General features: G+C 37.2%; 1 protein-coding gene across 11 annotated transcripts in view; it reads right to left on the minus strand.

Moving 5' to 3' along the window:
• Positions 1–14,160, minus strand: part of SFSWAP (splicing factor SWAP) — a 36,652-nt gene extending 22,492 nt beyond the window's left edge. For 4 of the 11 annotated variants that reach the window (XM_015877649.3, XM_085509418.1, XM_015877648.3 and 1 more), the window contains exons 1-10: positions 13,762–14,160; positions 11,170–11,339; positions 10,485–10,622; positions 7,600–7,685; positions 5,674–5,899; positions 5,137–5,252; positions 4,281–4,416; positions 3,071–3,308; positions 2,601–2,732; positions 2,155–2,248 (exon numbers count right to left, since the gene is read on the minus strand). In XM_015877649.3, coding sequence (XP_015733135.2) covers positions 2,155–2,248; positions 2,601–2,732; positions 3,071–3,308; positions 4,281–4,416; positions 5,137–5,252; positions 5,674–5,899; positions 7,600–7,685; positions 10,485–10,622; positions 11,170–11,339; positions 13,762–13,964 — 1,539 coding nt within the window. In that variant the 5' untranslated portion in view covers positions 13,965–14,160. Of the gene's footprint in view, positions 1–1,409; positions 1,481–2,154; positions 2,249–2,600; positions 2,733–3,070; positions 3,309–4,280; positions 4,417–5,136; positions 5,253–5,673; positions 5,900–7,599; positions 7,686–10,484; positions 10,623–11,169; positions 11,340–11,732 lie in introns of all 11 variants that reach the window. The other 7 variants (XM_085509421.1, XM_015877653.2, XM_085509424.1 and 4 more) reach the window with 5 other exon arrangements.
• Between the last annotated feature and the right edge of the window lie 1,755 nt (positions 14,161–15,915).

Consider the following 15,915-nt stretch of genomic DNA (forward strand, 5'->3'; position numbering starts at 1 on the left):
GCAATTCTGCCAGCAATTTCAAAAAATCACTACCAAAAGCTAATTGTACCTCAATTTCAGTCAAGACTGAAAGCCTGCTTCTTATAAATAACACACTGCTTCACATAAACCCACAGGCTGCACAGACTAAAAATCTGCAGTAAGACGTTATTTTACAGGTAAGGAAATGTTCTTCAGTTGGTACACTTCTGCCAAACAACTGTTTCAAAAATGGTGCTTTTTAAAACCAGACCCTAAAAGCATATACTTTCTTTCCAAAGTATATTCTTTTAGGTCTTGATCTCCAAGGTCCAGGACAAAATCCATTAAACTGACTGACAGTGACAGAATGAAAGCTCCTGACATTTTTTTTTTGCTAATATATAATCGCATGATACTTTCTTTACAAATTCAAGTTATTATAGAGATGAACAGAGGTTAATGTTTGATGACTTCTAACCTTTTGCTGAAGAACATCAGACCTATTGATGGCTTTTGTGGTATTAAACTGGTATAGTAGAGATCTTCTAAGATCTTCAGAAGAGTAAACAACGATTGGTACTACTGCTATGCAACTGAAGCATTCAAGACAACATCTACACTCCTACTACAAAAATATTAGGACAGATACTGTAGAATATTAAACATATTTACGCAGCAAGTTGGGTGATCACATTAAATAATTTAACATTTAAATGAATCTCTCTCAACATACAATTTGGCTTCTTCCCAATGGCTGCCGTTAAATATATTTAATATTGAAATATAATGTATTGAAGAGTTCCCTCCATTGCTCCCTGAAGCTCTCCCTCACCAACAGAAGTAATTACTGAAAATCCCTGGAGAAGAAATGGACTTCATGTATTTACTGAAGCAAACAGTACAATTCTCTATTAACTTTAATGGCCAAATGGAGAATAAACAATTGCATTAGTTGCCTATACTTTTGTTACTAAAGCATAAAAATAATATTGAAATCTTTATTCTAAAAAATTAAAGAGAATGGCATTATCTACAAAGTCTTGCAGTAGGATGATATGCACTGCTACATACAACCACAGGGAACTTGAACCAGTTTCTGGTTGCTTTCTTAGCAAGCACCTAAAAGGAAAAGGTTCCAAAAAGGAACACCTAAAAGAAAACTTTTGTTACTACATTTTTGGTTGGGGTGCAGTTTTATGGAACTCTTATGAATTCAATGAACTAGCTTGCAAATCAGAAATTCTAGAACAAAAACTAGTACAGGATGATTTTGCATGTAACTTATCAATTGAATAAGATTACATTTACTGCAGCTTATCTTTAAAAACAGTGTTTTCAAAGCATTTTTTTCACAGTTAAAATATGAGACAAGCGTTTCAAACATTGAATATTATTGAATTTCTTCATTTTCCAGAAAGGTATTTTGAGGAGTTTACCCACAGGCCTACCTTCTTTCAGTTTAAGTAATTAATTGTTGAGCACTCCAATATAAGCCTTGAGATGACAAATGACATAGGGCCTAAAAAGAAAATAGCTCTTTCCCATGAAAAGTTAACATCAGATAAAATATTTCTGATAATATTTGCAATTTTCTTTTCAGTAAGAGAACAAACAATCTAATGCTATTAGCTAACATGAGAATGGTTAGAAATACGGATGCCAAGTCTGGATACTATCTTCTAATTACACAAGTAGAGTAAGCAAAGGAAGTAATAAGCTGTCATGAGATTTTGAAGGACCAGTATTATTTCAGTCAGCCGTGCCAGTATTCTTCTTATAAAATCTCCCTCAGAAAAAATCATGCCAGAAACGTTGTTTAGCTACGACTTTACAAAGAACCATGAAGCTGTTAAAAATTTATATCTCACCTTTGTGACAAAAGAACACTAATCCTAATTCTACAAGTCTCTAGACCTCCACAAGGAACATATTCTAAAGATTCATGGCTTGCCATTTTAGAATACAACCACAGCGAGTGGCTGATCATACTAAAAAGCAAGAACTAAATATCCTATCACCTCACATAACACAAATTAAATGCTATACAAAATGAAAAAGCAACAAAAAAAGCATTCACATCCTTTGCTGAACAAGTTCTCCATTATTCTGAGTTCAATTTTTAACAAGTCTCACAGTAATACACTAGATAAGCAAGTCCTTTTCTCACTTACACTGCAGTTTTAACACACATACCTGACAGTTGTCACTGCTCTCTTTTTGAAGGAAGAACTGTTTTTTAAATTCATAGTAAGGATTATACTGGTGCCATGGTTGCAAGAACTCAAATCTGTTAAAAGAAAACTGAATTTGTGAAAATGTACACGAACACAGTAAATACCAACAATCCACTGCTGTCAAAATCTCTCTTGCAGATGGAACCCTATTTGATATTTGGAAGGACTGTAATGTATGTGTTCTTATATGCTGAAAGCATAGTTTCTACAGAAGCTTTCTGCTTGCTTGGTTGCTTTGACAATTTGAGCAATAACACTTTGCCATCACCTTTCAGTAGGTCTCTGAATTTCATTAAATAAAACAACAAAGTAATTCCCTTCTTGGGATCTGTGTGCCCTTTTAATATACTTGTAAATGAAATCCTCAACTTTTAAAATTAAGAGTGAAATAATGTGTTCTCTTACCTGAGATCATTCTTGGCACGAACACTTGTTTCAAATTTTATCCCATTCCTAGCAACATACTCGGCTAGCTTGTCAATAACAGGTTGGATATCTGGGGGTGGAGGTATAATGGCAACCACTGGAGCAATTGTGCTGAAAACATAAAAAGTACACTGTTTTTATAAACAGACTATAAATACCTTTCAGTCTCCTGTTTTAACAAAAAATGTGAAATAGAGGCTTGTTCCCCGGTCTCATTATGCAGTTAAAGTAACTGCTGATTTTCCAACTAGCAAAGACTTCACAGAAGTTAAATAAAACAACCACACAATATCAAAGACCAAAGTGAAACCAGGTAACCAAAGCTATACTGATAACGGCAATGTGACTGAGGCATTGCCAATAACAAAGCTGTCCCTAAATATTTTGTACTGCAGCGTAGGAAAGAGACCCCTCCACCAAACAAGCATATCTATAAAATTATGCGGTACCTTGTAGAAGTTGTGGTAGAGGTCAACCCACTGCTGCTATCAGTTGTGTCAGGGGGAGGTGGAGGTGTTGTACCAGGGGGTGGAGGTACAGTTGCTACCCCTGTAGTGCTTGATACAGTCACCCCTGAAGGCAAGGCATTGTAGTAGGTTGCAACATCTATTCCTGGAGGTGGAGGTGCGAGGCAGTAGGTTCCATCAGGTAGCATATAGTAACTGTAATACATGGCTGCCACAGTTGCTATAAAGAAAATATATTTAAGAAGAATTTTCTTTTAAAAGAAAGACATCTAATAAAACAAATAACTATTGCATCAGTACAAAACCATGAGAATTTAGATTCATCTACAACACACTAAGAAATGGTATCTAATTCATTATGTAAAAAAAACAACAAACGAAGAAATGCATAGATTAAGAAGACAGAACCAGAATATACTGAGACACAGTGAATCAGAGGAAGTCTACAAAAAACAACCTGATATGAAATAATTCTTCCTAAGCTAACTCACACTGCAGGCAGTTGAGCTTAGTTAAAATTGTGTATGGATTAAGAAAGATGTGCATATATTCAAAATTAACACTGAGGAATTAGATGGCTATTACCACTGGCTGATTAATTAAATTACAGCATTGCTTTAAGAGCAAAATGTATTTTCAATACAGAAAATAACAGAATTTTAAAGTTAGTTTTAAGTTCTACTTTATTAACAGCCTTTCTAAATACTAAAAGCATTATAGCTACATAAAGCTGGTAAAAATCTGTTTTGAGTGTCTGAACAGTGTTTCTTCTTATCTGGCAAACACATCTGCATTACAAGCTTTGGTATCAGTTATTATAACTGTATACCCACTCATATAAATGAAGAAGTTATATTTCTACACTTAAGAAATCAAAGGTTTTCAACATTAGGGACTTTGAAAAGAACTAGAGGCACATAAATACAATTAAGCTTAACTTCACCTTTTTGATTATGAGAACTCACAAAAGCTGCATGAGCTTTTAATATCTGCCCCCTCCCTTCCCACTCCGTTTAAGTTTTTTCTAACGTGCTAGCAATTTGATAGCTACTCAGTGGAAGAATGCACCTTCAAAGACTGAGGAGATTGGAAAAGAATAAATATCAGTTATGAATGATCAAATATGAATTTAACGTATTTTCTTCCCACTAGCCCCTGCACGTCACCAGCTGCCTAATCACAATGCACTTACAATCAGAGGAGTATTCTACTTGTGATGTTTGTACAGCTGCCCCATCTGTTGATTGTGGTGTTGATGAATTATTATCTGATTGTGCTTTGCGGACCAGTGCTGCAAGTGGATGATCAGGATCTACTACCTTCAAAGGCTGAAAAAAATTTGAGAACAGGAATAAATTAAAACTTGAAGTGCATATTTAAAAAACATGGTATGACCAACCTAATTTGGATTACATTAGGTAATTAACAATAATATTGTCCAAATACTGAAATTATTGTTTCTGTAGTTCCTATATCAGAGTTGGTTTATTTTTCAAAAATTTGTGGAAAAAAAAACAACAAACCAAGGCAAAAGAACCCTAAACTTTAAGTTGATGAAAACACAGATCCATATCACGAATAAGTAACTTGTTATTATTTTACTGTTTACATACAATGCTGGAAAATGACACAGAATCTGACCCGACTTGTCTAAATACTGAACATCACTGCTGCTATTTCTCTGAGAGCCTCGGCTGCGTACAAGCATCTGTCATTCCCTTTATTCTATCATTGATCAATCTCAGAAAATTAAAAAAACTTTAACACTTCAGCAAAATTTACACTTTAAGAGCAGCAATAATTTTACTAAAACTGTTACATTATGTCAAGATTCTATTTACTAAAATCCGAAGACGTTTTATTTCAGCTTTTAGCAAAATATATTTGTTTCAAGGACAGCTAAACTTGTTAGCAGGAGCTTAACACCTGCATTTCATAACCTTCATGCCCTGTAAGCAAATGTTTCAGAAATAGAAAGTTATATAATATATATATATATATATATATATATATATAAAATAAGAAAGTTATTTAATACAATGAAGTACCTTCATGAGCTCTTCAAGTCTACTGGATTTTTTAGATGCAAAGAGACTTGGATGCAGATAGTTTCCATCATCATCGTCATCATCATCATCCTCTTCCTCAGATTTGACTTTTGAGTCTGAATAAAAGCAATGTCTCAATTTAACTTGGATTTGCTACAGATTTTTATTGGAAGAGGAAGAGGGTACAGGACAAGCATACATTGTTCTAAATAACAACATTTTTCATAAATCTAATTATTCACAAAAACAAAGATAAATGACAACACTACAACCTTCTGATGGACTAGTGCAATAGAAGTGCTTATAAAAGCTCCAAGATTATAGCACTTTGGTATGAGCAAGCTTTCCTAAACAACTTTTTCTTCTAGAAAAGCTTATCTTAAGAAAATCCTGAATTGTGACATCAATTTCAGCTACAGTGTAACAGCACTGCTACTACAAAACCCCCCAAATATATGGCTTCTTTACCAAAAAAGACCAGTGGATGTCCCATTGATTTACACCCCAAAGGCATTTACTTAGCAAACAACTACTTACGTTTTTTCTCGTCTGCTTTATTTTCAGAAGGAGCAGCATATCGACCCTCCTTCATAGCTTTCTGAATGAATTTGTAGTAGGGATTGAGGTAGTGATCAAATCGCAAGAAGTCAAACTGGGAGTTGCGTGCTTGCTTGGCTTTCAGCATAATCTCAAACTGTGCTCCCTGCTTGCAGACAAAATTTGCAGTTCGTTCTATAATCGCATGCATTTTTGCTGTTGGTGGCTGTGGGAGTAAAATAACACGTATTTAAATTTTCATAAGCAGCTTGTAGAGTCTGCCAAACTCCAGAAGGAAGCAGAAAGAGCAGCAGTTCCCTGACCGCCTCCTCAGCTTTCTCTACCAACAGTGTCATCATCACTTTCAACTGGTGGAAGCATGTCAACAATGAGAAAGAAAACAAACAGTCCCCACCTTCCCCAGCAGCTCTTTCATTTTCTTTTGCAAGATGCTCTGCATCTATCACACCAAACTGAACCAGGGAACAAATTCTGGTTGAACTTGATGCAGCAAAAACATTCTTTAGAGCCAGGCGCACACTCCAGGGCTATACAGACACCACCATCAGCACGAGAGAGGAGACAGACATGTTTGTTGACATAGCAATGCCAATATACAACCTTAATCAACCTTAAATCTCAAGATGCTTTGGATATCCACCGTGCACAGTTATCACTAAATGTGCAAGTATTGTTCCCTAGCTATAAAAACCTCTTACAACGTTGCCCTCATGAGGCCCTATCTAGAGCACTGAGCTCAGGCCTAGATGACATTTAAGGTACTTTCCTCCCCAAGCTATTCTATGACTATGTCTTTTCATGGAAGGAACATGTTGCATTGTAAAACAAACATACTGCAATTTTACATGTTGTCATGTCCCAAAAAGTATCATTGGCTACTTTAGCAATAAAAGAAAATGAAGAAATTTAAGTAGCACCTATGCATTTCCACTCTTGCAATCCCATGCCATGTCAAGGAGTGAGAAGAACAAGAATATGCTTAAAGAATGAATAAATTCATCGTTAGCTGTTCTTAATTTCATATTTAGATAGGTCTCTTTTTTTCTTGTACTCAACAAACTGTGCAATCCTATAATAAATGAAATGTCACACTAATGAATCACTTCAGCTTTGAATTTTTATTGGTCCAGAGGCAGATATATGTCACAGACCTTAGAAAATGTTTTTCAGAAATCAGAAGCACAAGAGACAGCGGTGTCTATTCAGGGAGAAAGCCTGAGTGAGACTAAACAGCACATATTTAGAATCTATTTTCAGCCAGTTGGAATCTATATTGGAACAACATGTTCAATCAAGAAAAATAATTAGTTGTTTCAAATTTCACTTGTCCCTCTAGTACACTACTGAGATTATTTTAATTAGAGATAACGAGGCTCTCAACAAATGGACTCTTTTGTTTGTAGTCTGTTTTACAATTTAGCCATATATGAAATTTATCCTCTTCTGCGGTTCTTACGCTGAAACATAACATGTATCTCAAGGCCTAGAGATTTATGAACAAAGCAACAAATCAGCAAGGAAGCTCAAGAAAGACTGCACTGGAAATTACTACCTGGTTTTGAATTTGAAACTGACATTTTTTATAAGCTCTGAAGCATCTGCAAAACTTCAGAAATTTTACAAACAAAATACATTAAATCACCATCAAGTCCACCTTCCCACATGACCTATAACACCTGAAGTGATACTAAATACACTCAGTGTAAGCAGAGTCATAATTCCAGCATGAATAAGAAGATTCAAGAGACTTAAAGAGAATCTTTAGTATTAAAGAAGTACATTTGAAATGAAGGCACAATTTGAGAATAATTTCAAGTCCACCAAAATGAAATTAATGGAGAAAAAGCACCACAGACGCCTTGAAAACCCAGAGAAATGTAGTATGTGTTAAAAGTACACACATACCAGTTCCACATCAGAAGGTACATTCAGTCCTGGAGGGGCAACAAAAGGTTCTTCGTTTTCTTCCACAGTTTCTGTCTGAGATGTTTCTACAACAAATGACAGAGAAAAATATTAAAACACAGAACATCAGAATGTATTCAAACGTTAACAAAAAATTACAAAACATGAAGTTTAGATAAAGGATGTGCAGCCCAGAAATTTCTCAGATGAAACTATTAACAGTTTCACTAAAGACACACAGTTAACACTAAAGACATTTAGATATGATTCCTCTGCCTGATGTTACGCGTAGTTTTGTTTATACTAAATATGAGTAAGATTGCATAAATTAGGTATTAGGAAGAACAGAAACCTATATACATCATACCTGACTACAGCGCTGGAGACAGATAAGTCTCAAATCAAACTGTAAACATAGATTCTCATTACCGTTACTTCTTGTTTTTAAGAAAACAAAATTAATGCATTGGGTAAATCTTCTCATAACAATAATTAAAACAGACACCCAGTATCTCTAAAGGTATTAAGATCCATGCATCTGATCTGACCTCATTATCTACCACTTCAGCCTATAAAAACAAGCCAAAGTACTTTCACCACCTTTCTTGCCCTAATGAAAACTGTAGAAGAATGCAATAGGGAGAGAAAAGCACACTTTCTTAACCTTAAGAGATAAACCAGTAGCTGCCTTAATAATTGATTAAATAAATGTTGCCATTCAACTTGAGTTCAGCCTCAAGTTGGTATCGTTGCTTTCGTATCAACTTTAGCCCTGCCAAATATTTAACAGATTTATTACACAAATGACTCATCTAAAACAGCTATTGCCTTACAAAGGTCAATTACATCCTACCACTAGCTATATCAGAAATATTACACAGAAAATATTTTGCTTTGTAAAATATCATACACTAATTCAACCAGACAGTTTACATTTTTAATGCAACTTTCAATACTGTCTATTAAATATTTTAAATATTTTGAGGAAGAATGAACTTTAGTTATATTCTAGCAATTTAGAGAGTACAAACAAAAACATTAATGGAGGGGAAATCGGACATTGAGGTCCATGCCTGCATTTTAAGGTAACATTGTATCATTCTGATGTTACATTATCACTGATGGGCTTCAAGAAGTTATAAATAGTTAAATGCAAACTTGCACTTAACTTGCAGGGATGGAAAGTAAATAAAGCAATGACATGTGTACAATAATGCATGCATTAAAGTTCAAGTCAATATTTCGTGTCCTTTAGAAAATGCATGTGCAGACTAAAGGCTCTGACACATTGTAAACAGGAAGACCATGGACATGGGCATCAGACATCATAGTTGTGCATCAAGAGTCATAGTTATTACTTGTATGCAAACAGCCATGAAAGAAAGACGGTCTCCTTTTATATTGCTATAAGCAATTTATTTTAAATGTATTTAACCATTTCAAGCCCACAAAGGCTCACAGAAATTATGACATTAAGGAAAGTAAGCAGCAGCAAAGAACAGCTCTGTTTCATTTGGCAGCAGCTCCAGCTAATACTTGAAGTGTTCACAGAAGTACAGTTAATACACGTTCCTGTTACGAGCATCTTCCAATACTAAATTTTACTCTATTGCAATTTATAAAAATCAATTTAAGGATTTATAGTCCTATATTATTGGAAATGGCTACCACACAGTAATCTATTAAAAAGCTGCACAGTTTCAACTACAGCAAAACATATTACTGATGTTTCTATCTTTTTCTCCAACTACTCTCACATACTACCAGGATGTGCCCCTTTGTCATCCATCATTACTATAAGTTTTCACTTCATAGTCTGATAAGAAAATTAACAGCCAAGATAATGATCCCATGAGCTACTATGAGGATTTCTGCGTCTTGTCAGCAGCAATAGAAAACTCACATTACAGTGAAAGATTCTGTAACAGTTTAGTATGGAGCTTCCATGCAGTATCAAATATTGATTAAATAAATATTAACTTGAAGATTGGAATAATTCTCTCTTTTTCAATGACTCAGTAACGTTCAATTTGCACCTTGTTACTGAAAGAATGATTCCATTAAAACTGAAATACATTATTCTAGGTATCTCACCTTTCCAGGAAAGAAAAATATGTACAGCAACCCACATAAAACTAGAACTCACAAATCTTTTACTATAACACTATGGTATGTTATCACAGCTTTACAAGTTCTTCTTCCAATGAAGACATGCTACAAGGTTCAACAGATTCCATTTTTAGCAACCAACAGAGAGGGGAACATTCACTTTTCTAATACCTGAATAGCAGAGAACAACGTAGCAGCCCAACTAAAAACATATTCTTAACCATCCCCAATTTTTCTGCAGGTGCAAGCTGTACACAAATTTACACAACATGCAACACACCCATTTTACGAGAAACATTGAAAAACTGTATGCAGAGAAGACAAAGCATTTGGTTATGCAACCTACCAGACATAAGGGAACAAAACAAATGATTACACTGAAAAAGACAACACAAATTAAGCATCAGCACTGAAGAGCACAGGAGAACCCCTTGGTGGAACGCAAGCACCAGCGATGCTGACCTGACACAGTCAGACTTCCCCACACAACAGCAAGATCAACCGAACTATCTTTAATAGCTAAAACAATCCTGCATTATATTCCATACCTTGGTAAAACAAACACATCTCACATCTCAGTAACCCAGCAATATAGTTAAACAAGCCCAATCATGAATTAAACAATTCTAACTTCACCAAGAGTTCATTAACACTTGAAAGGTTCCTTAAGATTACATGTTAAAAACTCAATTGACTTCAGTTGAAGAAGATTAGAATGGGAGACAGAAGAGCTAAGCTCTTCCCCTTAACTAAGGCTCACTATTTTTATCCTTTACCTCTTTGTTTTGCAGGCTGATGCTCCTCCTCCTCTGTGGGTTCTGAAGGGTCATAATAATCACTGCCATAACGGAATCCCACTGCATTATAGGTACCATCTTCTGCCAAAGCTTCGCTCAGTCTTTTATATTCCTCCTCTTGAACAAAAACACAATTATAAATTAATACAACATACTTAAAAGCTTATGTCATAAAAAAATAAAAATAAAATAAAAGGTAATGGTTCTTACTTAAGTTTTCAGATGAGACGTTTTCACCTAATTAATTTAACTTTCATTAAAAATTAAATAGAAAGAGGCAGCATGTACATATGCTGACTAATAATATCTCCCTGAAGAGATAAAGGCTGATGGTTAAGACATTCTAACACAATTATGCAGACAAGAAGAATGGCTTTCAGTTATATGGCACTGGAAAAGAAGCAGGATGTGTTTATTTTATTCTTTTTTGGGGGAGGGGTTGAAATCCCAGTGCCCTCAGAATCAGGGCAATTTCTGTGTGGATCTATATTTAAACTATCCTGTGGTCCTCTCACATACGCAAAGACTCCCGTTTTTCGAATCCACTGGGTACTGTCAAGATAACATCAGAAAAAAAGAGAGTATAAAATAAGTAGGAGTTAATTTCATTTCATAATTATTTATTTAAACATGTGCTAACTCAGGAAGTTTCCTTGAGTAATACCTTGCCTCGCCTCCTCCTCAAGCAAGTCCGTATGCAAGGCTAAATACCTCTCTTCATCACAGAGGGCTTCTATTCTAGCTTCCTCTTCAGACAATTGATAATCTCTGTTCCACGTAGAATATTCAGCATCATATTCAGAAAGGTCATGCAGGTGACCGCGCCCATCATACCTGCAGGACGAAAAAGCTGGTCAATGCAAAAAACTTAGGGCTTGAGTTCATGTGACTACTTAAATACTTACCCATTAAAAATGAAAACAAAAAACAACAAAAAAAAGCACTTACATGTTAAAGCATACTTCCTTTTAGAATTTACATTTAATTTTGCTTATCATTTGTCACCAACTATCGAAAATTTGTTTAATAGTCTAAATTCCTCTCAAAGAAACTAAAAAATTATTACAATTAAAAGGCAAAGGTATCCTTTAATAGTTTAAGTGGGATCCATTTCCTTAACAGCTCTTACCGTACGTGGTTCAACCAACCAATCAACGTCACTTGCAAAATATCGTTTTCTGGAAAGTCAAATAGCTTACATTCACACAAACCCGAATACATAAATACCTATCCGTAAGAACCAAACGGTCGAAATTTCCTCGCTTCTTTCTGCTAGTCCCGAACTCTCAGGAGATATCTTCACCATAGAAACTTGCGTCCATTGGAGGTAAAATCATGGCTAGGCTCGGCCCCTAGCCATTTGGCTGAGGAAATAAGTTCTGGGTTATGTGATAGAGAGACACACATACATAGGAACAGTAACATATACATGCAATTTAAGGAGGTTCACCGTAAAAACGGCAAAGATCAATGATGTACACTTCCTTTCTACTACGCAGAAATAATTTTATTTGCAGGAAAAGCATTGCATTGGGATAATGTGGGCGCATCATAAAAGAAACTGATTGAAAAGTGTCAGTAAAGTCCACTCCGCTGAGGTGTCTTCCCACACACAACTCTTGACTTGTGCCAACTCGCTAGACCAAAAACAAAGAAAGTAAATATTCTAATAGCAAAACGTTAATGAAACATGTAGGTCTGGTAAATCAAGCTCTGTTAGAGAACCTTCAACCCATGTCTTCCAACAGCAACGTGCTTTTCTCAAAATGGTGAAAGTGAAGACTTCCTGCTGCTGGAGATAAAAAGAATCTAAGCTTCTAAAGGAGTCTACAGGATTAGTAAATGCAAGCTTCCTTAACTTACGCATGTGGGTTATTTGGCTTTTTGGGGTATTATATGTATGTACGGACATGCACATACTTATTTTTGCTCCCAACAATTTCTATAACTACCACAAACTGGGTTACTGTTGTATATAACAGCAAAACGGCCTCTACTGACTAACAAAATCCATCATAGAAGTGAGCTGCCATCAGAAGTGTGTATTATAACACTTCTCATGTAGATAAGAAGTGCAACATAATATCAATATAAAGGTGTTTTTTCACATATTCATATTTACTCAAATTAACAAATAAACTTCAACCTTAAGTATCCAACATTGTGTAAGGTTTTCTCTTTTCTCCACTCTTGTGGATTTTTTTCCAAGACAATTAGAGTTGTGTTAAATTGAAATAAGAAAAATCACGCTCAGCATTAAATTAACGATGAAATTGAGGGAACAAATATGTATAGTATGTCACGTGATCCTTTTCAAGTCAAAATCCTGCCATCTTTCCCAGTGAGGTGTTCAGGGTCAGCCATGACTCTTCTTAAATTGTACTAAACTGTACTTTTATAGAGCTCCACTCGTGCATACCCAGCTTGACTTCTAATTTTCTTCCTCCAGATAAATATCCAGAAAACTCATTCTGAATAAACTGTTTCTAAACCCTGCTCTGCACTGCTGAAACTCATAAGAGACCAGAATAAAACTCAAACCACCAGATTCTGATACACTCTCTAGCCACGGTACACTCTGTTACCTACTCCTCAACAACCTAAAAAGCCACCTACAACATAACATTTGAAAAGCAAGCGCCCCAAACCAGAACTGTTCTGGTTGATACAGTGATTCACACATGGCACAAGGAAAATGCAATCACAGGAAGAACTGCTCCTAGGGTACTCCACCAACAGCTTGCAGTCAAGATCACACAGCAATAAACCTCATTTTCTGTACGGTGTGTAAACATCTTTTCACTTCCTACACTGCACCTTGCTTGTTAAGAGAACACATATCGCTCCTAATAAAAGCTCCCCATGCTCTGTTGGTTTCCAAGTGAGAAAATATGTCTCTGGTTTGCACAGAAAACAGATCATTCCCCTCTTCCACTCTGCAAACTCAGCCCGAGCAAGTGGAGGAAGAAGACCCCACACACTGGTGTCAAAAAGATGGGAACCTCCCAACACTGCCAGAGAAGGGAACCCCAAGTTCCCGTTGCCGGGGGACAGCAGGATTCCACACACAGCACTGGAAGCAGCCCAGCAAAAGGCACAGCCCTCCAATGCTGCCAGTGAAGAAGATCCCCACACATCCAGCAGCAAGCCCTCCGCTCATCCCCCGCCCTCGCTTGCCCACAGCACAAGGGGAGGCACAGAAAGAGGCTATAACAGGAGATCTCGCAGCACAGTCTAGGGGTTGTGTTACACCGACCTATCGATCATGATCTTGGGGTCTCCCATCCAAGGAATAAGGTGTCGCCCCTGCTCCTGGTACTGAGCCTTCTCATCATCTCGAAACAGCTTGCAGGCATAGCCGAACACCAGCAGCTCCACACGGCTATTCCCACCTCCACCTCCTCCTCCTCCACCTCCTCCGGGGGGCCCGGGAGCCGCTCCCCCGCCTGACAACAACATGAGGGGCGGCGGGCGGGCCTGCCTCTTCTGCGATCCGTCGAGAGCCCCCGACCCCTCCGTATATCGGCGGAGGGCGAGACGAGGAGGAGGAAACTCGCAGTAACAATGACTGTCCGAGCTGCGAGTCCCACAGGAGTAACCGGGCCCGCGCTAAACTCCACAGCTCCAGGGCACCACAGTCGCCATCACCCGAAACAAAATGGCGACCCTTCCGCTTCCGCTGGCCAGGCGGAGAGCTGTCTATTTTCCGGTATTCGATAGATTCGCCTCAAATTTCTGTGACTCGAGCTAGAAATCAAACGAGCGTACAGCGCTAACGAACTCTGTGCTGTCAACGGCCGCGGTGCGGATAAATTCGAGGCGGTGTGAGGCAGAACCGGTCGGTTGCCTGGAGAGGATTCTGACGTCACGGGTGTGGCGAAAGTGCGGAGCGGGGGAGCTGGGCCCGAGGCCGTGTGGGATCGTTTACTTCAGCATCAGGACTTTGTTCACGTCAGTCAATAGAGCTGTGCAAGGATTCACTGAGGAAACGATTTGGCTGTTTTGTAATAAATGTTGTAATTAATTAAGCACATCATGATTCCCAGTCTGAAATGGGGGTTAACCTATAGCCTGCAGAATTTTGTTTATGTCTTTTTTGGGTTTTTTTGGGTTTTTTGGGTTTTTTTTTTTTCTTCTTTATCATCCTGTACCAGGAATACTGCCATCAAGGAAGGGAAGATATAAAGCAAGGCAATAAAAGCCATGTGTGGACACTGGGCACAAGCACACAGCTTGTGTTGGCATCTAGAAGCATCTATTACTGTGCACTGAAGAAATCTAAAGCTCTTTGGACTGATCTTCCAATCATGGCCATGCAATAAAACAGAATCCACTGGGATTCTGCCATATCTGTGACAGTGAATTGCAACACCGAAATAAACCTCATAACAAAATGTGAGAAGTTTAAGGACAAACAAGAGACTGTTTATGAGAGGGTTTAAGAAAGTAATTAAATATAGATAGGTGGTGATGTTCTCATCGCTTCCTTAAGTCTGGTAATGCAAATGTCTCAGCATAGAGATAATACGGCACCAAAATGGCTCTGAGCAGTTGAATTGATGGTGTAATAAGCAAGCTGCAGAATACTTTACCAGGATATCAGCATTTGAGGTGGACATGCGAGCTGTGCATGAGTCAGATAAAGGACGAACATGGAAATCTCAGTTACAAAGAATGCAATTACAGAAAGATGGAGGGAGTATTCTAATGAGTTCTTTAATGGTGAAATGGATAAAGGCAAACAAACAGCAAATTTCCAGCCAGCTGAGCTGTTTGTGGAAGAATCAAGAGGCAATCAGAACACCCAGGAGCAATACGGCACCAGGTGCTGATAGTTTTTCCACTGAATTATTAAGAACAGGAGGGGATATGCTAACTCCAAGACCATAAAAGCTAATTTGTGTTAATTTGGTGATGTGAAAATAATGTTGAGAAATGGGTAAGGGTAAGCGTGTGTCTGCCTTTAAAAAAGGACAAAGTGAGACCTAAGGGCTCTAGCATCATCACACTGTTTATTCCAGCATGTGATGTTCTAGGCTATTTGTTCACATGTAGTTCTCAAAGAACAGTACAGCACAATGATTATTGTCAAATTGTAAAGTACTCAAGGAAACATGTAGGAACATGAGCAGACATGTAAGAATACATGATGGTACATTTGTGTTGTAGTAAAAATATCTATGACAGTTTTTTTTTTTCTGTGCAAGTAAACTATCCCATTTTTATTTTTTATTCCAATATACATTACCATAGTCAGAAAGGAAACTTGGTGGTAGATGTAGGGTATGTTTTCTTATTTATTGCATTTAAAGACATTCAACTTCATTAAGAAACTACAACCTGAAATGATGGTAGGCTTCTGTTTTAAAGTCTTTATAGAGTAGAATACCCATATTATTTCATGCAGACA

This window comes from Coturnix japonica, chromosome 9, assembly GCF_054131305.1.
Source record: "Coturnix japonica strain WE chromosome 9, WE-NBRP24, whole genome shotgun sequence".
In the NCBI taxonomy this organism is placed as follows: Eukaryota; Metazoa; Chordata; class Aves; order Galliformes; family Phasianidae; genus Coturnix; species Coturnix japonica.